The following is a 27642-nucleotide window of genomic DNA, read 5'->3' as shown; positions in this document are numbered from 1 at the left end:
ACTGGAATTGCTTTGGATTTGGATGTTGGTGTCTTCTGATGAAATGTATCTGGATGTCTTGGCTACCGTATGCCTTTGGAATCAATGCATTTGGACCTATATAGACTGAGTTGGACTAATTACAGCATAGTGTGATTTGTAAACCTGCAATTACGGTTCTGGTTTGGTATTCTGCATTTTTGACCTAGTTGTGCTAGGATTTAGACTGAGTGGCCTTCTACATTGTTGTATCCCTGTCTTTTAGCTTCGAGATGGTTGGTCTTACACCCTCATCCGATAAGCGTAGCGCATTTTGTGCCATTACCGCATAAGGAGGCCAAAACTGTTTTGTTGTTAGGGCTAATATAGTTACATTTCCTGATTTTCTGGTTTGCTATCATGCTTATATATGCATATGAAACCCTATTGGGGTTGTGATTGGCATGGCTTTATGACTCGTTATCGAGTCTCATGGTATTTGTTTACGTGTTCTAGGGCGTGACGTTAGTGCACGACGTACTTTGGACGGTGGTGCATGAAACCTCACCTACGTGAGTGGTGAGTATACTACTCACTTGGATGTTTATAATGTGGCTTTGCTATATGTGATTGTGATGCCTTGAAGGCTTGTTTGGCTATTGGAAATGATTAGGGTGAGGGTGTACTTGACCGCCCTCATTCCTTTTATTCCTGTGAATGACTGTTTACCGTTTCACTGTATTACTGTACTTGCTATATGAGTTATTGGATTCCATTCATGGGATATTGTTTGGGTGTCGGTTGGACGAGTATCCAACGGCCCTACTGTATTACTGAGCTCGACCCCGTTGGTAGTCACTTGAATCGAGCCAGCGAGGGTTTGGTCGTGAAAATTGACTAGCCACGGGGACTAAAATGGGAATCTGGTGGTAATGAGACCCTTGGTTCCGGTGTACTCGAGTATCACCTAAAGTTACTGCTTGGAGTGCGGGCCCGGTTGGGGTATGTTGGGTGGAAGGAATGGAAGTAAAGTGAGGTCTACGGTTTGGTACTTTTAACATTGACGAAGGGTCAATGAGGTTGGATCAAGAATATAAGCGAGGAAATGGGCTCTTGAGAGCCGTCCGTATTCTTTCACTGATTTGATTTACTTCTTATTTGCATACTTGAACTGAACGGTTACGCTTATGTGATTTTAGATGCTTATGTGGTAGTAACTCACTGGGCTTAAGCTCATTCCGTTCCATTTGTTTTCCTTACAGGAAAATGACCACTTTTGGAAAAGATTGTGTTAGTTGGTTGTCAAGTTGAGCTCATGTAAATGTATCTTTTGAATAGCTCTTTGAATGAAACCCTAATGTGTATTGGGTTCGTTTTCTTTTGATTGGCAAACCAAACATGTATATTCATGATGAATGGTTTTTGTGGCATGCCATTTGGTTGTAAATGTTGAATTTCAATGTATGTATATGTTGGATTGATGTATGGTTGAACTCCGGATTCTGACGTGTCCGGCATTGTCCATCATCGGCGCGTTTTTCATTTTTTCTATTTTATTTTATTTTGTGATTTTGACTTGTTTGCGCGCGTGGGTATGTTCCGGAACGTATTAGATCGACGTAAACTGACCCGTTAGTCCTGGCGAGAGTTGGGCAGGCAGTCCGCTAACCTCTTTGGTTCGCCGTAGGGGAAGGTGGGGCTGTCACACAATCACTACCACAACCTCTTATATAAGCTTAGATACAACATATCTGTAAGGCCCAAAACAACCAATGCAAAGATCATAAACGAAACAATAAGTAAATAAAAAGGAAAGGATTGCAAACCAATTAACTACCCAACTCCTCTTGAGCTTGTAGATTAATTGAAACAAGCTACTTCAAGTTGATGAATTACAATCACTCTTGTGTACAAAGGAAGGTTCACCTCCTCCTTGCCCCAAGCAGCACTCGGTCAAGCCAGGACGTTTTACTATCCCTCAGGACAACCCTCACAGAGCTACACTCATGAAAGATTCACTCACAAATGAAAAGCTTACAATGAACCTCACACCACTAAGACTACAAATATTCTTTTTGGAGTATTTTCTCACTAAAATCCCTCTAGATCTTTTGTATCTTCAGTGTGCCAAAGTTGTTTTAAGTGTCTGACCAACCACTATTTATATAGGACCAAGAAAGTGCCTCATTAATGCTTCCAACGGATAGAAAGTAGCTGAACAGTCAACTAGCCGTTGGCAGTGTCGGACGTCCGATAGCTCTGTTTTATGCGTCCGACAGCAGGCAGAGAGTTTAAGACTTTTTCTTCAATTCCTTAGGACGTCCGATAGGCTGGTTTTCTGCGTCCGAAGATACTCAATGGTTGTCGGACGTCCGATGCAGTCTTTTTGAGCGTCCGACAGCTTCAGCATACTTTGTCTTCTTCCAATTGCACTTGTTCATGGAATCAAATAATTTCATAACTGAAAATATATCTTGAAGAAATATTAGTATCATCCATTTGTTTTGTAAACATCAAAAGATAGGGATCAAAATCAACAATCTCCCCCTTTTTGATGATGACAAAACAATGGATGGAAAGAAAAAAAAATAAGTATAAGCTCCCCCTCAATCATTGCAACCAAAACTTTTAAGAGCCAAACTCATAATCTCATAATAACTCCCCCTTACACATTGCATCCATTTCTCCCCCTTTTTGTCATCATAAGAGTAAAAATCAACTACTATAATCCAGCAGCAATAGCAGAGAATTCAATATTCCAAGAAAAAATAGAGAAATGACAGCAATCACAGCAAATCATCATGAGATCAGCATTATTCTTTTATCTCTCTTTTTGACATCATATAGATTCAGTAGTATTCAAAGATATCAGCGAAAACTCAGATCAAAGTATCAAAAGAAAAAATATTCTGAACAAGAATCACTGCAATGATTAGACAAAACCTCCTACTTGTTAAAATTAGTATCATGTCTAACTATCCACATGCATTTCATGCCTTTTTTTATATTCTTTCTCACATAGCAATCACTTTTCATGTGACCTTTTTGACAACAGAAATTACACATAATCAGGGAATTATTTATATGAACAGGTTTAATAAATTTTACTTGTCTTCTCCTATGGATAGCAAACTCATTTGCAGCAGAATTTATCTTAAAATGAGTTTTTGATTTATTACTTTGAAAACAGTCCTGTTTTTTATGTTGAAGCAACTCATTTAAATCATCCATTCTTCTTTTCAAATCATCTTGTTCTCTTTTGAACATTTCACAAAAACTTGTTTTTCTATCAAGATCCAAGTGTAAAGCAGTCTCATTTTTTCTGAAGTAATCATTTTCAGTTTTCAACTTTTTGTTTTGTTGAAAAAGATTTGCATTATCTCGAAACAAAAAACTAATTTTCTGTTTTAACTCCTTGTTTCTAACATAAGATTCTTTCAAACTATCATGCAATTTTATAATGAAAGATTCAAGATCATCATCATCTTCATCATCACTTTCAAATTGAGAGCTAGAAGATGTTACCTCATCATCTCCAATGGCCATGAAAGCCAATTGAGCAGATTGATCTTCCTCTTCAATTTCACCATCGGAATTGCATTCATTCCATGTGAATTGAAATTTGTTTATTTTGGTTTTCTTCCTTCTTTCTTTTTCATCACTGGACAGTCACTTGCATAGTGTCCAGGTTGGCCGCATTCAAAGCACTGATCAGCTTGCTTTTTGTTGAACTCTAGCTTCCCTTTGTTTCTCGAGTTGTTGAACTGATTTGGGAATGAATTGCTAGGTCCACCATTTCTGAATCTCCTCTTGTTGAGTATTCGTTTAAAACTTTTTGTGATGAGAGCGATATCATTGTCATCACCTTCCACATCTTCTTCATCTAGGGAGGCAGAATCATCTTCATCTTGTGAGGCTTTTAGAGCAATATTCTTTCGCACTTTTGCATCCTCTTCCTCTTGCACCTTAGTCTTAAGTTTCAGCTCATAAGAGGTAAGAGAATTAATAAGAGATTCAATAGGCATAGTATTCAAATCTCTAGCCTCCTCAATAGCAGTCACTTTATTTTCCCAATCATTGGACAAGGCATTCAGGATTTTTCTATTTTTCTCACCAAGAGAATATTCTTTTTCCAGCACCTCTAAATCTTTAATGAGATCATTGAATCTACAATACATTTGATCAACATTTTCATGAGGTTCCATCTTGAAAGATTCATACTTTGTAACTAGAATGGACTTCTTTTGTTCTCTAACATTCTCACTACCTTCATGAATTTCTTTCAGTTTGTCCCAAATTTCTTTAGCTGACTTGCAACCCTTGACTCTAATAGATTCATTTGAGTCTAATGCACAATATAACACATTCATGGCTTTTGCATTTAAGGTGAGATGAGCTCTATCCACAGCAGTCAGTTCACTTCTTGTTTTCGGTCTAGATGCATGAGTATTTTCATCTATAAGAGAGGCATCATATGGACCTTCACTAATAATAAACCACAATTCGATATCAATAGATTGCAAAAAGATAATCATTCTTTCTTTCCAACTCATATAATTTGACCCATTAAACACAGGTGGTCTAATAACAGAATGTCCTTCAAAAAATATAGCATTATTGGTTGTCATCTTTACTCCAAAGCCGATTGAGCTTAATCTCTAGGAGACCAAGCTCTGATACCAATTGTAAGGCCCAAAACAACCAATGCAAAGATCATAAACGAAACAATAAGTAAATAAAAAGGAAAGGATTGCAAACCAATTAACTACCCAACTCCTCTTGAGCTTGTAGATTAATTGAAACAAGCTACTTCAAGTTGATGAATTACAATCACTCTTGTGTACAAAGGAAGGTTCACCTCCTCCTTGCCCCAAGCAGCACTCGGTCAAGTCAGGACGTTTTACTATCCCTCAGGACAACCCTCACAGAGCTACACTCATGAAAGATTCACTCACAAATGAAAAGCTTACAATGAACCTCACACCACTAAGACTACAAATATTCTTTTTGGAGTATTTTCTCACTAAAATCCCTCTAGATCTTTTGTATCTTCAGTGTGCCAAAGTTGTTTTAAGTGTCTGACCAACCACTATTTATATAGGACCAAGAAAGTGCCTCATTAATGCTTCCAACGGATAGAAAGTAGCTGAACAGTCAACTAGCCGTTGGCAGTGTCGGACGTCCGATAGCTCTGTTTTATGCGTCCGACAGCAGGCAGAGAGTTTAAGACTTTTTCTTCAATTCCTTAGGACGTCCGATAGGCTGGTTTTCTGCGTCCGAAGATACTCAATGGTTGTCGGACGTCCGATGCAGTCTTTTTGAGCGTCCGACAGCTTCAGCATACTTTGTCTTCTTCCAATTGCACTTGTTCATGGAATCAAATAATTTCATAACTGAAAATATATCTTGAAGAAATATTAGTATCATCCATTTGTTTTGTAAACATCAAAAGATAGGGATCAAAATCAACAATATCCTATCCATACAGCAAGTATAGGTAGCAAATTCTTCAAACCCTAACTCATGTAACTCAAGAAAACATACACTATATCCACCCAAATCATTATAATAGCTATCATCCACCACAAATTTAAGGTGCTATGCCAAGTTAAGCAAGATTAAGAGTAAGAAATGGTGAAATCAGCATTATTACCCTGCTAAAGTCACTACCAAGAGCAGCCCTAGCTTTTACTTCCAAAATTTCACCAACACACCACTAGCTAAACACTCAAGAAAGGTTTTAATCGGTTTAGTTTTCCTTGGTAGCACTCAAATGGTTGGATTTAAGATGGATTGAAAGTTTTTTCTCTCTTGCTCTCTCTCTCTCCCTTAAGCTCGGCCAAGACAGAAAGAAATGAAGGAAAATGAGCTAAAATGAGGGATAAAAGGCAAGAAAAAAAATTTATGCAAGCACCATAGGTAGGTGACACTTGTCACCACCAAAACCATGCAAATTTCTCTCTTTCCCTTGCATTTTTGGTCACAAATTTCGGCCATATGGATGAGGATGAGGGGGGGATATTTTTGCAAAAATATCAAGGGTATATGGTGGTATGGAAGTGGTGGTCAAGTAGTGGGTTCAATCGGTAGTGATCGATACCCGTCGATTTGACGCGATTTCTCTTAAATCGCGTATACTAGGGTATTTAGCTTATAATCACTAACTTATTATCATTGCTCCTAATCACATATTATTTATCACCCAAAAGTCACTCTTAAACATCAAATTTGATCCTCGCTCCGTACCGGATAATTACACTACGGATACACGTGAAAACCCTAACTTGCTCCAACTTGAAAACGAAAAGTGAAACCTTACTTTCTAGGTTCATTTGCACTTATTGTGGAATGATTGGGTAGTAGGGCTATAATAAAATCATAAGTTCCAAATAAAAGGAAGTTTTTAAGAGAAACGCTAGGGATTTTACAATTCCAGTGATTAAAATTAGGGTTTCAATTAAAATCTGAGAGATTTAAGAAAACCGGTTAGTCACAAGTAAATTAGGGTTTTTGATTAAAATCTTAGGGTTTCTAATCTTTTAAAACAAAATAAGGTTTTAAATCAAACTCAAAGAAATACACTTTAGTATTTTCTTTACAAACAACCTCCTAATTTTCAGGGTATCACACAAGCAACCTCCCTTCACTGTTGGGATTGGAAGGGAAAATGGAGTGGCAAGGGCAGAGGAAGAGCTGGTAGATGAAGGGGAACTGGAGGTACAAGAGGATAGATAGCAGCTTAATCCAACAACACCCACTGTTTTGCAAACCTAGCAGTACTTTATTGTTGGATCTTTTTTGACTGGGAAACATCTTTTGTCTTTTGTAATAGACAGCTTTTGACCAAGTAATGGTTTTGTCCAACTGCTTAGCTTTTTCTGTATAAGTGGATTAGTTTTTTGTCTACTAATTGTTAAATGGTCAAGCTTGACTATTGTTTTGACTGCTATGTTGGATGGTATCCACTTGTAAATGAATATAATAAGGCAATTTGTTTTGTTTTATTTTGGTTTCTACTATTATTTTTAGCATTCATTCAATTGCAATTGGATGGTACAATTTTGTTGGATGGTACCCATTGTTTTATCTTGTAAAGCTTATGTTGGATGGTACCCACTACTTTATTCTGTTTTGTCTACTAATTGTTAAATGAATGTCATCTTCATGTGTGGCTGCCAGCTTGCCATTACAATTTCACAGCTACACCAGTTTAGATCAAACTTCATTCTATTACTTCCATTCTTCCAAAAGCATAGAGTACAATTCAACTGCATATTCGTTAGCCTAGCTAACACTATAAAAGGCCAATACAATGTGGCAGGATTACAACATAATTTTTACATTATCTTCAAATCAGATTACTCCATCAGCATCTTGACAGATACAATTTTCACATGAACACAATTTTCATAAAGCTTCTTCAATTTCCAGCATTCCAGAAGTCCATCTTCCATCTCAAGGCCAAACCACCATTAATAAGAATAAAACCCAAGAGAGTACCAGTAGTCTTACAAGCCACTTCCTAATATGTTTTTGCCTCGCCAATTCGTGTTCCATGTCCTTCACTTTCACCTTCAACTTTGCAACTTTTGACTCCAATTTGGTCGGTACAGTTTGGAATTCATCCCTTTGTTGCTTAGTTGCATTCACCCTTCTTAGAAAACCGGGTATCACCTCAATTGACCGACGACACATTTCCCCATCGATCCAATTCCAAAACTCACAACCCCTATCTGCGCATACTGCATACCTCCTGCCAGGATTCTGAGATGTCCACGAAGTCACCATCTTTGTCGATTTACCACAGGGGCACACAGGGAGAGTTGGAGTGTTCAATCTCCTCATTTTCGGCTCAATTGAGACCAAAAATCTATTGCTACCACTCCTACAAGCTTCAGATGGAGTGAAAATAGAGAAGAAGGAGATTTTTAAGGTAAGTCCCTCTGCTATGCTGACGAGATTGCCCCCAACAAATGTTATGAGAGTAGTCCGTGATGTCTCTCTCGTCCATCTTAACAGCGAAATTGGATGGATGGACTAGAAATATGCACTTTTTTTAATTCGAAGACTACATTTGTGCAATTATTAGTTGGAGGACTAAAAGTGTGCAAAGTTGAAAGTTGGAGGACCACCACAGTTTTTTGCCCTTTATAATAAGAAAGGGATTTTTTTGGGTCGGCAGAACTTGCACATGAGATTCCTCTATACCATCAAGAAAGCAAGAAGCTCTCTCCTAGTTGGAAATAGTACGACCTCTCATCCCCCCTCCCCTTCTCCCTGCCATTTTTTTTTTTGCAAGCTGTTTCAAGATCAAATTAGGCTTGTTGTAGTTGAGTAGTTTGTTTGATGATTGTACATTCTTTTAAGTTGTGTCTTTGTTTGGTGCTGAGGTGCCAGTTTACTATCTAGGACTTACTTCTAATTGTTTTAAGCGTTAAAAATTTTCCATGATTCTCTAAATATCTCTCTATTATTTGGTGGAGAAAATGCGACATAGGTTGTCATTTTATAAGTAGGATTTGTTTTGCAACCTTAGCACATTATTAGGCTATAGTGTTCCCTGTCATTGTTTGGTAGACTATATTATATACTTGTCAAACAAAGATAATCTAATCTGTTTAAATTCCCCCATTAGCCTTTTTGATGCACATTTTATGGAGGTTTTCTCATTTTTTAGTTCTGGATTCATGAAGATTGGCCACCACAAGCAATCATTTTGAAATACTTGATGATGATCTCTTGCTCTCATGTCAAGTAAAAATTTCTCGATGTTTTATACTTCTACTCATTCCAGACATACAAACATAGAGATCTCAAGACAGCACTTAATTAGACTAATAAGTTGCAGTGATTCAATTGTTTTTCTAACGTCCTTATTTTTGGTTCATTTTGCGATTCTTCCCCTGAATCTTCTTATGTCATTTCTATTGTTTGTTTAGTTGCAGGATGCTCCGATCCATTGAGTAAAGACTTGAGTGATGAGTTTCATGTTGATGCCTGGGGTGTTCAGTTACAACTCTTGATAAATTGTTATTTTTCTTTTTCTTTATTTTTATCCATTTTATTGATTAATTTGTGATTGACAAGCTAGCCTTGCTTTCCAGTTTCTACTGAATTATACAACTGCTCCAAAAAGTCTTTCTTTTTTACTCAATAAAAAGTTCTTGTCTTTTTTCTTTCTTTTATAGTTTGTTTTTCTTCTTGCCAAGGATTCCTTTTTTTTTTTTCCTTTTACAATTGGTTTTTCTCTCGTCTCTAGTGTGGTGGTTCTTTTGGGGTGTTTTCCTACCTGCATTGGTTAAGTTGTTTTCCAATTTTGAATTTTCTTTTGGCTTTTCTTTTGTGCCTCAAGTGGTTGAGTTGTTTTTCCAGTTTTGAAGTTCTTATCTTGTGCTTGGGCTATTTGATGGGATTTTCAAATATTAGCACCATAGCTCTTCTGGAGCAAACTTAACTTGTTTCCATCATTAGTAATGTCTCTCATTGTAATATTCGCACCGTCCTTTGCAAACTTCCACTCCGTAATAATTTTTCCAATCTCAGTATACAACTGATGAAGCCCCATCAAATGAGGCTTCCTATCCTTCAAGGGACTCATGTTTCACCTCTCATTAAAAGTGCTTTTTTAGGAGTTGAATGCCCTATACTCGAACTCCTCTTCTTTCCACCATTATCAAACTTGACATGAACACCGTTATCATGAATCCCTGGGCTGAAATTCTTTAACCACCTGAAACACCTCGAATCACCCTTAACCCACCCAATGAACTCTTTTTCATACACTTTCAATTTATTGTCTTCCATGGCCATTAATCCATACATATTTTTACACAGGCAGTCCTGAAACATAGTGAGAAAAGCCATATTTCTTGCTTGCTAAATACATGATAAGTCATATTTTCTTTTTTCTTATAGGACATTTCAGCTACTGTTTTTTATTCAATCGACTTCCAGGATGGCATGACAATTAAATTATATCATGGCATTCGCAGCTGGGAAATAAACATTAAGGATAAATGCTTTCAAGAAGGGTAAAGTTCATATTGTATTAACAATCTGATTCGTGAGAATAACATGGTTTTCTTGTGAAACAAATGGACATTTGAGCTATGCCTCTATGCCTTTCTGCGCTTCACAGTCAAATATTTTGATGACATGGACGCTCTCTTTCACTATGCTACCAAGCACTAAACTGGTTGCTTAAGCCTCAAGGTAATAGCTTCGACTTGAAACATGTGGCAACCCCACCACCTCCTAAGGCGTTCTCTAGGGTTTAGCAAACCGCCTACTCAACTCTCGCCAAGACTCACTTGCTAATATTAACTTGAGAGAAAATATTAACTCCAAAGTAAGCATGAAACTCCTCAATCAAATATTGCAAACCATCCAGCTCTCCAAAACATCCATACTTATGTGTATAACAAGATGGATCGACATACAAATAATTCAGTCAATTCACTAAATACAAATAGGATAGTAATTACTTAAAGCGAAGACTGCAACTCTCGAACTCACTAATCTTCAGATTCACAATTCCAACCCCTGTCTTGAAAACAAACTAAAGGAATAAGCAAACCCCAATGAGGTTCTAAGAAAACATGCAATCAAATTGTCAAGATAACAATCACATACATCAAAATCTTAAAGCAAAAAAAGTAAACTACAAGCAAAGTCATTAACAGTTCACATATTCAAATAAACAATTTAACACAGTAAGAAAAGGATATGGGTACTGATACAGCTTTAGAGGTGGCTTCGCCAGATTCCCGACGTAGCACTTATTCCCGTTCAATATTCAAGGATAGATTCATGAATTGATACGGCTTTAGAGGTGGTTCCCATCAAGTTCTAGTCCTAGCACTTATTCCTATTCAGTATTTCACTTATAACCAGTTTAGTAGCAGCGTTTTTCGAGTCCCCATGGTTCGTCAATCGCCTCGACCAAACTCTTGTTGTCTCGATTTGACTAACTAGCTAATGGGGTTTGGGATCCCAAGTACGAGTATAGTCGATGAAATAACATCTCCAACCGACTTTCAAGGTATGCGCACATATATATCAGTTCACTTGTAAACAGAATAATAAGAGCTCAACCAAGTTAGGTCGAGTGCGATAAATACACATTCGCCTTTGTAGTTTCAAGATATCTAGTAATTTCAAGTAACAAGTCACATTTCGATTAACAAGTCACATGAAACATCAGTCAAGTAAATTACATGGTCATAACATGCAGTTGGAACACTCACCGACTTAGCACAATCTTTATACTTCAATTACAGGTTCGCCCCCTAGGCCACTCTTGAACCCTGCGATCATATATAGTAGAGCATGCACAAAAGTAATAAGGCATCAAATTTTCATCAAAACCCAAGGTCAAAAGCGACTAAACCTAAGTTCTTAAACAGCCACTCAAGTTGTCAAATTTCCAGCAAGTATAACTCGTATTGTCCTTCAAAATTCACAAGGTTTTCTTGTTCAAATCAAGTGGAAAACCACGTACATGATAGGTCAATGATTCAAGCATATTATGGAGCAAAAACATGTCAATTATAATTAAGATTTTTACAAAAATGGGACAAGGCTCTTGGCAAGAAAACTAAAACTGTAGCTTTAGGGTTTCCTCCAAAAATTTGTTTTTTTCTAACTTTTTAACTCTACACATACCTCATGCATGTTTAGCTACAAGAGATAAATGATACATGAAATGAGTTTTGACCAAAACAAGTAAAAATTTTGGAGTTAAAGCTACAAACTCTAGGCTCTAATCCAATGGCCCTCAAGAGTCAATCATAAACAGAAATTTCAGCAAGGTTCCCTCAACACCACCATTTATCTCACTTGAATTTTAAGCAAAACATTCCTTGTATGACATGAAAAGATGGATAGAAAGTATATTATGTACATGGAGACAAAATCCTGTAAAGTATTTTGCAAGAAAAGAACCAAAATTGCAGCTTTATCCACTCGGGTTCAACCGCAAAGTTTCATCTAAAACAGGTTACATGCATGCTGATTTCTAATCAAAATCTTAACTTTCTTTCATGGTTCAAGCATAAATCCTGCAATATATCATAGCATGACTATATGGCATAAATCTCTTTGAAAAACTTCAAAAAAAATGGAAGTTACATGCTGGAAAACACAGCTCACACCATACGGTTTAGGCAAGAAAATTTCCAGCAACTTAACCCCAAGTTCCTCCATCTAACATCCAACTTTCAACCTTAACTTCATGACTAAAATACAATAGATCATAATGAACATTTCATGAGGTGTATGGTACCTATTCTTGGCAAGGTGATACGAACTCGACCCAACAAGAACCTGTCTTGAAGAACCAAGTTGATCAGGCAGCGGAAGGATCTATCTTGACCAGGTTATGGAACAATAGCTACCTTACTAGACCTAAAGAGAACTCATCACTAGAAACCTAGTGGATTGGTTATTGGCTTGAAAGAACAAGATGATGTGATCATTTTGCCTTGAACATCACAAGTATCCAAGCTAAATACTTGATACAATTCAAGAAGAAATTCAAGTTCCATCAAGGAACTCCATAAAAGGAGACAACTCACTTTTATTAATTTATCTCTGAAAAGGTTGTCTTGCAATGGAATAGAAAAGGCCTATTTATAGCGAAAAACTAAACCAGTAAGACTAATCCAATTTGGATAAAGATTTAGTTACTTATTTTCCTAACTACTTTTAAATTGCTCAAATAACTCACATAGCTGGCAGTATTTATTCATAATAATAATTAACTAACCAACTAAACAAGAAAAATCAAACAAAACAAAAGAAACCAAAAACATGAAAATCAAATAGCTAGTGCTCCATCCCCTCTACGACTTCATGTATTCCAATAGAGTCTTGAACATCATGGATTGGATTGAAAAAACTCTCAAGCATCTTGGCGCGAGATAGTGATGGTCCCACTGCTCGTATCATTCCCCTCCTCTTGAAAACGATTCGTTCTCGAATCAAGATTTGGCCAAAAGAAACATACACGTATAGCAATAATAGAGAACTTTTAGTATTGCAAAGGGAGATGGAATTGGTAATGGAAATAAACTGAAATTTTTTTCCCCACACAATTAAGGATTAGAAATAATAGTTTTGATGGACTCCCAAAGATGCTACGAATTTGACAGCAAAGAAAAGTTGTGCACAATGGGAAAAGAAAAATCACGAACTTACTAATTCTAAGTAAACTAGGAATTGGAAACCCTAAGGACTCTTCTACCAAATAACCACGGATGGATACCAAAAACAAAAAAGCAAACACAACAAAATACAATCTAAATTTTTTTTAAAAAAAATTCGGATCAATAGTGACACCAATGAACAGTAATTTAGATGAATAGTAACGGTACAATAGTGATAACAGTAACACTACAGTACCCCCTATGAATAGTATCCGAATTTTTTTTTTTGACTTTTGATGACTCGACACAAGGTTACGACTTCACTTGGAAGAAATTTAATTCGAGAGTTAAACCCTTGAAAAACCTGTTTTCAAGAACGTAATCACACCAAGAAATTTCAACCTCGATCAATTAAGGGGATAGGTTAGACTCAAGCGATAAAATCAAGAAAACAAGAATAAAATTTTTTTTGTTTCTTTTTTTAAATAAAAAGGTGGCTAGGGTTTTGGTAGAAAAACAAATAGAAAAAATAAGAAAAGAAAAAGGATATAACCTGGGTCAAGAGCCAAAACTCTGATTCTAGATGATACAAACTCGACCCAACAAGAACCTGTCTTGAAGAACCAAGTTGATCAGGCAGCAGAAGGATCTATCTTGACCAGGTTATGGAACAATAGCTACCTTGCTAGACCTAAAGAGAACCCGTCTCTAGAAACCTAGTGGATTGGTTATTGGCTTGAAAGAACAAGATGATGTGATCATCTTGCCTTGAACACCACAAGTATCCAAGCTAAATACTTGATACAGTTCAAGAAGAAACTCAAGTTCTATCAAGGAACTCCATAAAAAGAGACAACTCACTTTTATTAATTTATCTCTCAAAAGGTTGTCTTACAATGGAATAGAAAAGGCTTATTTATAGTTAAAAACTAAACTACTAAGACTAATCCAATTTGGATAAGGATTTTGTCACTTATTTCCCTAACTACTTTTAAATGGCTCAAATAGCTGGCCATATTTATTCATAATAATAACTAACTAACCTACTAAACAAGAAAAATCAAACAAAACAAAAGAAACCAAAAACATGAAAATCAAATAGCTAGCGTTCCATCCCCTCCATGGCTTCATGTATTCCAATAGAGCCTTGAACATCATGGATTTGATTGAAAAAACTCTCAAGCATCTTGGCACGAGCTAGTGATGGTCCCACTGCTCGTATCACAAGAAATCCATCAAAGGTTCACTTATAGAAACTCTAAACTAAACTATATATCTTATGCACCAAAGCTGAAAATTTAGAGCATAACTTGAAAAACATGAAATCCTCCCTAAAATCCTTCCTTTTCATCAAAATTGCACATATATAAATCTCTAAACTAAGCTAAATAGATTACACACCAAAAGTAGAAATTGCAACATAATTTGACAAAAACATGAAATCTTCCATAAAGATCCTTCCTTTAGCTTCTATAACATCATACCTCAACTAAACTGAAAGATAAGGGAAGAAAACTAGGGTTTCTAGCTAAGTTTACCTCTTTACCTCCAAAACCTAGGATGGCAAGCAAATCAAGAAGGTTGTAAGGCTTTTCTCCTCCAAATACTTCTTCAAGAGCTTCCTTCCAAGCTTGATTCAAGGTTTAATGGAGTAGATTAAGGTTTCTCTCATGTTTTCTCACTAAATAGACAAGAAATTAAGGTTAGGAAAGGAGTTTTTTCTCTCCCTTTCTCTCTCTGTAAATTCGGCCAAGGAAGAAGAAAAGAAGAAGAAATGGGGATGGAATGAAAGCTTGGTGAAGATAAGAAGAAGGCTTGGTCTTGGTTAAAGGTTTCTAGATGATTGACACTTGGCAAGCCAAGAAGAAATACCTATCCATTTGTCTCTCATACACTAAAATATCTAGCTTTCCTCCAATCATTTCTTAACACCTTTTGTCACATAAATCTTTTTTGCACAAAACTCCCTCTTAACACCAAATTTATTACACACACTTCACTAGTTGGTCACATTAGCATAATGCACTATGAAACTCAATATACAACAAATTGAATGGGGCAATAGTAATAAAAGTCATGACTTAACCATTAAATCAACCAAAAATTCAAGACAAGTAGATTAAAATACAAAATATAAAAACAAATTTTTGGGTCCTCACAAAACATACATTCCTTGGTTACTATACTGATAATCACTCATGTTTATGCCTTTTTTTAATATCTGTAGACTGCATGCACGAGCAAGCTAGCTTGTCTAAACTTAATGAGAAGACACTGACAATAATTTGTACAAGTGGGTATATAACCTATACCATTGGTATGAGCCAAAGGACTTTCCACTAGAATTGATACAGCTTGGTTGTTGACCACACTCTTTGTGCCAGTGAAATATTCCTTTATATTCCATAAGTTTAGAACTCTTTTATTGTTATCCGATTCATCTTAAGAGAAATTCAAAGACTGTACCCCATGGCATTTTAATTTCACTGTTTAGCTCGGTTAACTCATAGTCAACTAAATCTAAGAATCCAATCACTTGTTTTTTTTTTCAAGCTACTATATCACAATTGGATCAATGTTGTTGCATACAATGAAGATGTCTTTATATTTAGCTTAGTATTTCCCTTTTTTGTCTTGTGAAGCATAACATATACATGTGATCACACTCTATTGTACAATTCATGAAAAATAGTAAACTTGATTCTCATGTTAAACAAGAAATGGAGTGAGATAAAAAAAGAATTTTCCAAGTTCTAGATAAAGTGGCTCTATATCTCAGTAGTACTTTTTCTCTCCTACGAAGTACGATATATTCGAATCATCACATCCTATACTTCTACCCTTCATGAAAAATGCTGAACTTTATTCTCATGCCAAACAAGCAATAGAGTAAGATAGGAGAAGAATTCACCAATTTCTAGCTAAAAAAGTATTAACTTTAAATTCCAGCAATACCTCTCTATAAATCTAAAAAAATATTCATACTATTTTCGTGAAACGATTTTGCCTTCTACTTATTCATGTATATTTATGCTTAGCCGTGTACACAAATTATTTACCAACAAACATTTTTGTTCCATGAATCCATATGCTTAAGGGGGCATGTTTTATGTTTATTCCAATGCACAACGCACGTTTTATGCCTCCTAATATTATTAATCAAAACTGAAACACACAAACACCCCATTCCGGAGACTAGCGGGGACTTCACCTCTAGTACTAGTGATTAGTTGAAGTCCAACCTCGTTTTGAACCTCCTCCCCCACCCCCCCCTTCCCGTCCCAAAAAAAAAGGTTCAGAAAAAATACAAAGACGGACCAAATTGGTCGGCACTCGGCAGCCAATCTGAGTCAATTTTAACCGTAAAGTGAATGTCCCGGTCTGATCCATTGTTGCTGCCATGCCATCCCAACCAACTTAAACAATTGGACAAATTAAAGTAAAAGATGAGAATAAAAATCCTAAATGCCAGAAAGTAATGATCACCCACGTCCAACCCCAAGGCCATATTGACAACCAATAACATCTGGTATATACAAATATATCACATATATATTAGTAGGAGATTTCTTGGGGTATTACCTTATTTAGACACAAGTAGGGATGGCAATGGAGGCGGACACCCCCACGAGGAGTCATTGGGACAGGGGTTGGGGTGGCGGGTGAGGCAGGGGTGGGGGGGAATTTTTCCCCCTGTTTGAAAATATATATGTACATAATTATATATATATAATGATATTATCAATTATACTACTAATTATACATGTCTATTAATAAAAATTATTAATTATTTATACTAAATTTATTAATACATTTATGTTAAATTCCTAACTACATTTAATACAATAACAATTTTTTATAAAAAAAAACACAATAATAATTTAGTGATTGTATTTGTATCAAAAGTGAAAACTTAATTATTTTAGTTATATTTGTTTTATCATATTAGATTATATTCAAATAACCTTAGTTTAATTATTTTTATAAATTTCAATTGTGAAATTACAATGAATAATAATTTGGTGATGTATTGATATTTAATACTTGATTATTTATTCAAATTTAATTATAATGAAATTATATAATAAATTTTTTTTAACTCCACAAGTATTCCTGCGGAGGAGGCGGGAGACGGGACAAGGACAGAAACGGGAGCAGGGAGAATTAAAATGCAACGAGACGGGGTTTGGGAGGTATCCCCCGCCCCACCCCCACTCTATTGCCACCCCTAGACACAAGCACTTCTAATGGAATCATAACCATCTAATCCTTTCTTGCAGATCATAACTTGTAAAGGGCTTGATCTAATGGAGATCCGAAACAAAATCTCAAAAAAGATAAAAAATTAATTCACCTTGGAAAAACAGAACAGGAAGGTTGACAGAACCAAAAAGAAAAGAACGGCCTTTTCCTTTTCCACATTGCCTTTTCTCTTCTTCGATCACTTTATACAATTATTCGCATACATTCACAAAGCTCAGCATTATACGAGTGTTGTCACAGAAGATCATTACTTTCCACTTCATTTTCTTCTTGTATTTTCTGGGATTGATCTCCTGTTTCAAGCTGGTAAAGTAATTGTTTCCAATTCTTTTTTTATTAAATTTTTTCATTCATTTTTTTTCTGCCACTGTAAAAGAAAAACAAATCTTATCTTCCATAGTTTGGGTTTTGGGTACTGATTGCAATATTATCTGATTCTACAATTTTGTTCTTCCTCACTTAATTCTCTGATTCTTTAGGTTGGTTTTTTGTTTTGTACTTCATAATTTAGTTTTCTGTTTGAGATATGAATTGACTTGATCTTACGGAACTGGGGATTGTTTGTAAAAATGTATTTGTGTGCAGATTATCAAAGATAAAAGAAGAAGGGAGCGTTTCGAGAAAAAAGAAAAATGGCTGTTGAAATGTTGGAGATGGTGGTTAAAATGAGGAAAATTGTGATCTTTACGACCAAAAGATGTTATAGATCATTTTGCAGTCATCCGTTCCTTGTGGGTATGCTGTGTTTTTTATTATTTCTGTACAGATCATCTCCTTTTGTGTTTTCTTTACTGGTGTCTGCTTCTCCTGTTCTTGTTTGCACTGCTGTTTTGCTGGGCACCCTTTTAAGTTTTGGGCAGCCGAATATACCTGAAATCGAAAGAGATGAGAAAACGAACCATGAGATTGCATCTTTGAGAACTGGGGTATTTGGGGATGATGTTGTTGTTGAGAAGAATGAGAGCTACAATGTTGAGCAGTTCACAGATAGGAGAGGGGATGTGGTAGAGCAGCTAAATGGTGTTGCAAGTTCAATTGCAAACAGGGCTAGTGAGCTTCATCGAGGTGATGGAGTGGACTACGGAGCTCCCCTCATCAAGGCAAGGTGTCAGGATATTGAATTTGAGAATAGGCTAGTTGCGGAAGAAGGGAGAAAATTACGTGATGAGGGGTTTGAGGAGAAAAATGAAATAAATGATGATAGACCAGTTGATGGCAATGCTAAGACAGATGATGAGGATCTTGAATTGGAAAATGATAAATCACCAGCTGAATCCTTTGATTCTGAAAGGGTGAATGTAGATTCTCTAGATTCTCCTCCTGGCTCACCTTGGAAACATGTCGAGGAAGGGGAGGAACGAGAAGAAGAAGAGGAGGAGGAGGAGGTAGAAGATGATGAGGCTTTGGATTCTGGGTCTGATAGAGCTGAAAGTTCCTCTCCTGATGCTTCCATGGCTGACATAATTCCAATGCTTGATGAGCTCCACCCCCTTTTAGATGAGGATGCTCCTCAACCTGTTTCATTGTCACATGATGTCTCAGATGCTGCTTCAGAACGTTCTCTTAGATCCAGTGACAGCAGTAGTGAATCAGATGATGATAATGATGAAAAGCAGGAAGATGCGGAAGCTGCTGATGAGGAAAATGATGATGGCGATGATGAGGATGAAGTACAAGGAAACAGAGAGGGCCAAACAAAATCTGCTATTACATGGACAGAAGAGGATCAAAAGAATCTCATGGACTTGGGGACATCTGAGCTTGAAAGGAACCAGCGTTTGGAGAGTCTTATAGCAAGAAGAAGAGCACGGAAGACCATGAGCATGATGGCTGAAAGGAACTTGATAGACTTGGACGGTGCCGATCTTCCTTTCAATGTCGCACCCATTTCAACTGCAAGGAACAATCCTTTTGACCTTGCTTATGATTCCTATGATGATATGGGACTTCCTCCAATACCAGGATCTGCCCCATCTATTTTACTGCCAAGGAGAAACCCTTTTGATCTGCCTTATGACTCAAGTGAAGAGAAACCTGATCTTATGGGAGACAGTTTCCAACAAGAGTTCACCTCATTTCAACCAAAAGAGCCCCTCTTCCGGAGGCATGAGAGTTTTAATGTAGGGCCTTCAATCTTTGGCCCAAGCAGGCAAGAGAGACAAGACAGCAGGTTAAGACCATACTTTGTCGCGGATAGGATGGATTCAGATGGAGCAGGCTATTCATCTTTTCAGAGACAATCCAGTGAACTTAGTGACTCCAAGGCAAGTTCTGTTCCTGAAACAGATTCTGTGGCTTCAGCAGGGGACATAGATGAGAAGTCCCTGGTTGAAGAAAATATTTCTCATCAGGCAGAGGCACTGAGTTCAGTTCCTGAGGTGGTGCTGATGGACCCAGCTGGAGATCTGGATGACAAGAACCTCTCTGAAGAAGATATATCCCAAGAATCCGATCTCATCTCAATGAAAGAATATAAGAGCCCCACTGAAGAGGATATTTCTCAGGAACAAGAGCATATCTCCAAGATAGAGCATGTCTCGGAGCATGTTGGACATGGAAGCCAATCTTCTGAAGAAACAGAGACCTTGGAATTGGACGAAATTGAGCACAGAGATGTGGAAGCGAATGGGGTCAAAGTTGGTTTGCTGCATGTTGATAGTCATCACAAAGTTGAATCACTATCAATTGAGGAAGGAAGCTTTTCCAGTAGCATGGAATTGGATCAAACTGAAACTTGTTCAAATGCAGAAGCTGTGAAACAAGTATATCAAAGTACTTCAAACTCATCTTCATTGTCAGATGTGAGTGAAAGGATCTCTTCAGAGAGGGAAGTAGGAGGATTTTCTAATCTTGTGGAAGGATGCATTGATGTTGGTGAAGAGGCTGGTGTTTCTGCAAGACCTTCAGAAGAAGGGTCAGATTTGAATATGGCCCGTGATACTCCACAGAAGGAGCCAGTTTATGATTCAAGTCCACCTGCAGTTAGGAAGAACTGTTCTTCATCTTCTATGTCATCTGACTTTCATGTGGAAACGGAAATGCCAACTCTGTCAATTAAGAGACCTCTTTCTTTTACTGAAAGAGAATCTGAATCTGGTAAGGAGGAGAGGGACAAGAATGCCTATGATGATAATGATATGTCTGCATCAGTTGCTTTTCCAGTAGATGAAAATCAACGTGAAACTTGGATGGCAACTGATACAAGTGGCAACCACATGATCGGAGTTGATTTGTCAGGAGCTGATGAAGTCTCTAACAGCACAAGTGCTCCTGAAGCACCTGAACCACATGTGAAGCTTGCTTGTAGGGACTCGAAATCATTTCAGGACACTGCTGCCAAGGGAGATCTTACACATCAACATGGAAGTGAGCATCAAGCTGATAACAGCTTCGCTTTGGTTGATGCAGATGTTCATCTTGTGGTCCAGAATGTTGTTCATTCAACTTTGGAGTCTATGGCCACTTCTTGTGAAGATCAAAAGTTTGTTGAGCTGGATGAAACACCTTCACTGGCTGTTAAGCCAGTTCTGCATGCCAACATGCCATACACTGTCGGTCAATCTACAGAATACCATCCAGAGCATTCAGTTGGTGATGATGTTCATGTTGAAGGAAAGGAGAAACAAATATTTGCACATGATCAATTTACCGCAGAAGAGAAGCCTACAACTGAATATAGTGAAGAGTTGGTTTTCTTAGACAAATCTAGTGATGAAACCTATTCCAGGGCTAATCATGAAGGGCAGGTTAGTCTCCCTCTCCCCCTTTCTGTATTTGCTTCCCTTGTGTTGGTGGTTTTAAATCTATTCTCTATTTTCAGTGCTTTTTTCATTGATGGATATTCTGACATTATGGTTAAATTGCCCAACATTCACATTATCGCTGCATATAAAATAATTAATTAGGCATATGTTGCCAGAAGTTCAGATCAGCAGTATGAGTTCTCATCAGTTTCAGATGGAATCTCTTTTTCCACTGAAATCAACTTAGATTACAATGTCTTAATAGTAACCGCTCGCTGGTATTTTGAGGCATTAAAAAAAAAATGCTTAGATAATCAAATTTGTGAGCTCTATTCATTTGGGCGCTGAGATGACTGTCTTTGCTGTGCTCCTTTCCCCTTCACAACTATCTCCTTTGACTCAAAAAGAAAAAGAAAATATACCAGTAGTTTTGTTGGCATGTGGACAGATATTCATAAGATTCAGTGTCCTGTGAAATAGAGGAGATAAGGAGCAGATGCGCAACTTCTAAGAGGGTTGTAATAGAAGTCAGTATTGAATCTCTAAACACGCTGACACCTTTTATTTGTGTAGTTGCCCGATTTTGTTATATCATAAGTAGTGTGGTCCATAGTATAGATGCTTCCTTTATCTGTGAAGAATTGTCACTTTTTAGAGTTGCTACATTTCTCTAAAAAAGGATTTATATTCTGTAGTACAGTTGTTGACCCAAGTAACAATATTTTTCAGTCATTGTTTTGGGTAATTATTTTTACTATCATTATCATTAGTTGTTCAATTCTGCATTAAATAAATCATTTTCCTTGATTTTAGCATTCTATTGTTACATAGTCTAGCTGTAAAGATGTAGCTCTAATTTGCTAGTCCTATGAGCAAATATGACGTGTTGATTATACCTTTTTTCTTCCAAGTCGTTTAAGCAGACATGCACAACATGCCTGCTTGCCTTACTGACTGACCCATCAATGGAGTTTCATGTGTCTGACATTAATTAACTTTCAACTGTCAATATCCTTGTGGGTTCTCAGACCTTCATTCTTTTCTAGTTTGCCACATTATGACTTATGAGCTTCCTTCGTCGTCTTTAACCTATCTCATTTTATTTATGCACATTACCCTTTAATAGGCCATAAATTATGAAGGTTGGGAGCCATATCTGCTACACCAAGTTGCGCAGGTTGGCTTTAAGAATAGTTGCAGTTAATCCTTGTTTTGGAAATGCTGAATTCTATACACGACTGATTGGAACATTTGGTTGTTAATGGAGGAAAAGAAGTTCATTTGTCCAACATGCTGATAAGTTATAGAGAGGCTATGTGTCAAGGTATGCAGTAGAGTTGGCCAGCGAACATGAGCACTTATACATGATTTAGGACTGCCCAAGTTCTACTGCAACTTATATCTGCATAGTATTCTTTTGAAGTAAATTTTATTCTTTTAAATATTATCATATCAGATAGCAACCAAAAAGTTTAGGTCAGATCAAAGTTTGACATATGAGCGATTGCTATCAGCATCTCAAGAGAACAAATAAATAAATAACAAAAAAGTATGGACTCCCTGATTGTCATCCAGGGAAGATGTCATTCAGAGTCCAGTCCATTAAAAATTTAATTTACCATGTTTAATATGCTGAGATGTTGCTATACCAATGTTAGGAAAAGCATTGGAACTGTATATTTGAAATTTTAAGTAATTAGAACTGAAAGGAAAAAGAAAAAGATAGCCAGAATGGAAAAAACTCATCTTACTGGCTTTTCTGTAAACAAACACTAATAGGGACTTTGGTTGTAGATAACAAATCCTGTAAGAGGGATTTTGTGCTCTCATAAATTTCAAGTAACTTAAACCTTGACTAGCTGATTGAATGATATTGTGGTCTTTCATTGTTTAAAGAATATGCAACAATTTGATATATGACTCTTGAGATTGCTATTATTTTTATTGTTCCATGGGGATGGGGAGATGAAATTGTATTCTAGTTTTGTAAATCAAGTGGAAAAGAAACAGTAACATATGTTTGCAAAGCTTGTAAAAGAGTAAATTACAATAGCTCCTTTGAGTTTACTATTTTGATAAAGAACATTTCTTTGGGTTTCTGAAATTATGGATTGGCTCCTTCATGGTTTGACTGACTAACTGGAGGAATAAATACCATTTTATTAATTTCCGAATAGGGGGAAAAAAGAAAAGAAAAGAGAAGAAAAGAAAAGAGGATATACTTGAGATGGTACAAAGGGGAATTCAACACAGAATAGGAACAAATGCTTCAGGAATACTTGAAATGGGTAGTCCTCATGATCATGGTGTTTTGCATAGGGAGGTTAGTGTAAAAGGACAGATGAAGAGCTTTTTTTGAGATGCTTTGGTCTGACTTAGGTACAGCTTCCATCAAAGTCTCCTTCTAGAAGCTAATAGATCATTACAAGACCTAGAATCAACAGCAAATTTCTAGATCTTGATGATGATAATGATATTGAGGAAACTCAGATGAATTCATATTCTCAACTTGGAGCCCGCCACCTGTTTCCTATTGGAGGAAAAGATGTCTATTCCAAATTCAATTATTCGGTCACCAGATCCAGCTCAGTTATTGATAAAGTGAATGTGCAGTCACATCATGTAAAACACGAATTTGTTCTCCATAAATCCAAAGGATGAAAAGGTGCTGAAAATATGGAAGAGTAGTTATATTTGTTTTCTAGTAATTCAACTTAGACTGGTAATATGGTTGCAATTCTATTTTGTACAGAAGCCTTAGTTCTCAAATGGCAATTTTTTATGCTTTTTGAGTGTTGGAATGCAGTTTTGTGCAATACTCAGTCCTTTTTCTTTGTGTTAATAAAATCAGTTCCATAAAATGTACTTCTAGCAGATATGAGAGTGGAATATGAAATATACTTCTAACTTCATCATGATTTGTGCAACTCATAGCTTCTCTAATTTTTCTAACAAAACTCAGGAGAGTGCAGTTATCGCTGAGGAGATAATTGAAGAATTAAGGTCTCGAGACAACTCGAACATCACAAGTCCCCATGAGCTTGTGCAGGAAGCTTCAACTAAGATCAACTCTCCAACTAGCCCTGTATCCATTTCCATTCTGTCCGAGACTTATGAAAGCAGAGCAGCTGAAGCTTATTCGGATATTGAGAGCAACAGTGTTCCTAATTTTGGAAATGATGACCGGCTTCAGGCTTTGGAGGACATAAATTTTGCAGCAGAGGCAACTATTTCTCAAGTTAATGTGGAAGATATTGAAAATGATGCAGATGAGATAAAGGAAATTGATGAAGTATTATTATCAGAATTAGATGCAGTTGGTGATTTTAGCATAAAAGAACTGCTCACAACCTCAAATGAATTTGAAAAGCATGTGGGTTCTGTTGAAGAGGGTTTTTCTATCTCGGATGATACTATACGTAGAACTAGCCCACTTGATGGTGACTCTATTAAAATGCATGAAAGCATCTCTATACCACCTGTGATGAATGCATGGCCATCCGAGGAGGATGATGTTGCTCAATATGTAGAGGAGATTAAATGTGTCTCAGAACCTCAAACATCTGTGACAAACACAACTGAGCTTGCTAACTTATCTAGTGGGAGTTCAGTTGAGGGAGTTCAGATTCACATAGATTCCAGATCAACAGAACAAGAGATGTTGCCAAGACAAAATCAAATTGGGCTTGCAAATCCCTGCACGAAACAAAATGCAGAAGAGGTCATGCTTGATATGCCAGTGATTGAAGCACAATCAATACAAGATGTTGAGTCCAGCTTGAAGATATCTGAATTGATGTCAGCAGAAAAGGTGGTCATGCTTGGAAGTACTGAGATTCCCCCTCAAAGTGAAGCCAATGAAGCAAGCAGTTCTGGGATGCATGTGCTTGAAGCACGAATGCATCTAGGTGCTGAGCTCACCTTTGAAGATACCACTCTGTTTGGCTCCTGGGACCATGGACTGCATGAAGGGTCAAGCCCTTCTGAGCATAAGATGGATTTTCCACCAAGTCAATTAGAAGATGCTGATTTGGATCTTAGGCAATCCAACAAAATTGGCGTAGAGAGAGAGATGCTGCCTGATTCAGTTAGTGATGGTTTGCATGAGGCAGAAATTAAATATTTGGAACGAAAAGATTCAGAGTTGTCTATTTCAGAAACTGGATCTCTAAAGGATCCAAGCTTGGATCTGAGACAAGCCTCAGAACATCAACAAGATAAGGTGCTGGAGTCATCAGCATTATTTGAACAGAATGAAGCAGGCACCTCAAGATGTCTGCAGTCAAATACAAATGAATTGGGTGTACAAGAGGAAAGCAATGGTGCTGATGAAAAGCTGGATCTAAATAATGTTGAAAGTCCTGAAAGTTTGAGTACTGATCTTGCTAGTAATCAAGAGGAAAAATCTCACAAGTCAAGCACTAGATCTAGCTCTAGCTCTGATTCAAGTTCAAGCGATTCTGATAAAGAATGAGAGCATGATTCAATAACTGAGAAGGAGAAAGGGAGTGCTTCTCGAAGTTGGGTTTGAGTTTATTCTTGGGACTGGTATTATAGTGGGTTGTTCTTAATTTCTGAGGAATTGTGACTTGGGTTTGGTTTATTGTGCTTGATTGAGATTGATTTTTTCAAGAATCAGGCTTGTTTCGAATTCTTGAAGTATGATATTTTCTTCTTCGAGCGGTTTTGGCATTTTCACAATGTGTTGCTGAGTGTAAATCTAAGATGTCTTCTTCTTGTTTAACAAATCCCATTTTGTTTTCACTTCTCTCTGTTATTTTCTTCATCGGAGTAGATTCCCTGATCTGAACTGCTAAGCGGCAAGGAAAATAGAGATTCTTTGTCCAGCAACATTTCCAAATGTTGATGGAATGCTTTCTGAAATATTGCATCACGCGTCTGGGGATGCGATATTGTCAATGGCAGTTAGCATGCACCTTTCTTCACATTGCACTAGAGCACCTCTGCCCATTGTTCCATTAACCTTACCTCAGTATTATGCGAGACAGTAATTTCAGTGACAAATTTTAGACACAAATGTGATTTGGAAAAGCATAAAGAATTAACTTTATTGATCCACTTGGGCTGCCTTCGCAATTATGTGAGATTTCACGTTCGCTGTCAACTTGAATTGTTATATTATTATTCAAAGTATAAAGAAATACATGTCATTGATCGACTTGCACTACAAAAAGTAGAAAAAGTATAAATGTAAGGTAAATTATAGTAACATCCTTTTAGTTTTTACAAAAATCAGAGACCTTCTCTCTTGATTTATGAATAACAGCTATATTCTCTCTTGTTTGTTAGATAACATAAAAAATCTCCCACACTCTTAATTAATTGAGAGAAATTGATTAATTTTGTTATAAATTCATTTTAAGATCTCCAAAATGTCCTTATAATTACATAGTAGATATTAAAAAAAAAAATAAGAAAAGGGGGCGGAACTAAGTTTTCTTTTCTTCAAAATTTATGGTTGTAAAAATTTGATGACACCTAATTCTTTGCATAACCATAAAAGTTGGCCCGCCATCAATTTTTTTTCATTGTTCGATTAAGTGCTTATATATTTAGAAGTACATATAGAATTCTTTTTTCTAACTCAACTTTGCAACTTAATTGATGCCTTGATGCTATTATCTAATGCTCACGTGTGGATGAGTTGTGGTTCCATAGGATCAAAAGATTTGTTGAAAATATGTGTGAACAATGGAATTTTAATTAATTTTAAAAATTATCATTGGTCTATAAATCATTTTTATGATTTATTTTTTATCCAATTGAATATTGCCACATGTCATGCACACTTGGAAATTTGGCTATTTGACAGCTAATCATGTCTCTTTACATGTCAAGTTGAGGTGTTTCGACCAATTAAAATTGTTGAAATGTCTTTGCCAATCAAATTATGCCATGTCATATGTCTCTATGACTTGGCAAAATTATGGATAAATATCTAAATAATTATTTCTTTATCAAAAAGATAATATTTAGAGTTGTTTAATCAATGTATATGTCTTATATATTGCAATGGTTCGTCCAATTAAATTGTGCCATATCATATGCCCTTACAAGCCTAATCAATCAAGGAAATATTTATTAATATTATCTCTTTATTAATAAATATCCAATGAAGATATAATATTTAAAGTGGTATAATTCTAATATGATTTCATGTTTTGAAGACAAGCAAAGTGGCATGCGTGGTTTCATATTCCACCCTATTCTACAGCTATAAATAAGGAGTCTTTCCACTAAAACTCACAAATCACATATCTCATGCTCCCATATTTTCTTGAAACTCCAAGGCTATGAAGGTTCTGCATCTTCAAGGTCTTCAAGTTTTCCTCATATCAAGACTTGAATCTTCAAGTATTCAACTCCATCAAGTTCTTCAAATCCCCTAAGATTAATGTTTACGAAGAAGAATCAAAGGAAACTCTCTACAAATTAGAGAAAATTTCGGAAATTGTAACTCGCATATTTTCTTAAAATGCATGCAATTCATATTTGTCATATATTTTTCTTGT

The 27642-nt window shown here is 36.5% G+C and overlaps 1 protein-coding gene across 2 annotated transcripts; it reads left to right on the top strand.

The window, feature by feature from the left end:
* Positions 1 to 17220: 17220 nt before the first annotated feature.
* On the top strand, positions 17221 to 25873 carry LOC113722570 (uncharacterized). Of its 2 annotated transcripts, none has more exons than XM_072053416.1 (3): positions 17221 to 17672; positions 17952 to 21112; positions 24072 to 25873. In XM_072053416.1, exons 2-3 carry the CDS (start codon positions 17999 to 18001, stop codon positions 25581 to 25583), a joined length of 4626 nt encoding a protein of 1541 aa, XP_071909517.1. In that variant the 5' UTR covers positions 17221 to 17672; positions 17952 to 17998; the 3' UTR covers positions 25584 to 25873. The 2 variants fall into 2 exon arrangements, with proteins under 2 accessions (XP_071909517.1, XP_071909518.1); XM_072053417.1 differs by having other exon boundaries at positions 17474 to 17677.
* The last annotated feature ends 1769 nt before the right edge of the window (positions 25874 to 27642 follow it).

The sequence above is a fragment of the Coffea arabica genome, chromosome 6c, assembly GCF_036785885.1.
Source record: "Coffea arabica cultivar ET-39 chromosome 6c, Coffea Arabica ET-39 HiFi, whole genome shotgun sequence".
In the NCBI taxonomy this organism is placed as follows: Eukaryota; Viridiplantae; Streptophyta; class Magnoliopsida; order Gentianales; family Rubiaceae; genus Coffea; species Coffea arabica.
Note: the sequence above shows the minus strand (reverse complement) of the source record. Positions and strands in the feature narration are given on the sequence as shown.

What these genes read in the sequence shown, in the direction of transcription:
- LOC113722570 (XM_072053416.1), top strand. Translation starts at nt 17,999, where the DNA reads ATGGCTGTTGAAATGTTGGAGATGGTGGTTAAAATGAGGAAAATTGTG. An exon ending in GGGCTAATCATGAAGGGCAG is followed by an intron (nt 21,113 to 24,071) that starts GTTAGTCTCCCT and finishes AACAAAACTCAG; the next exon opens with GAGAGTGCAGTTATCGCTGA.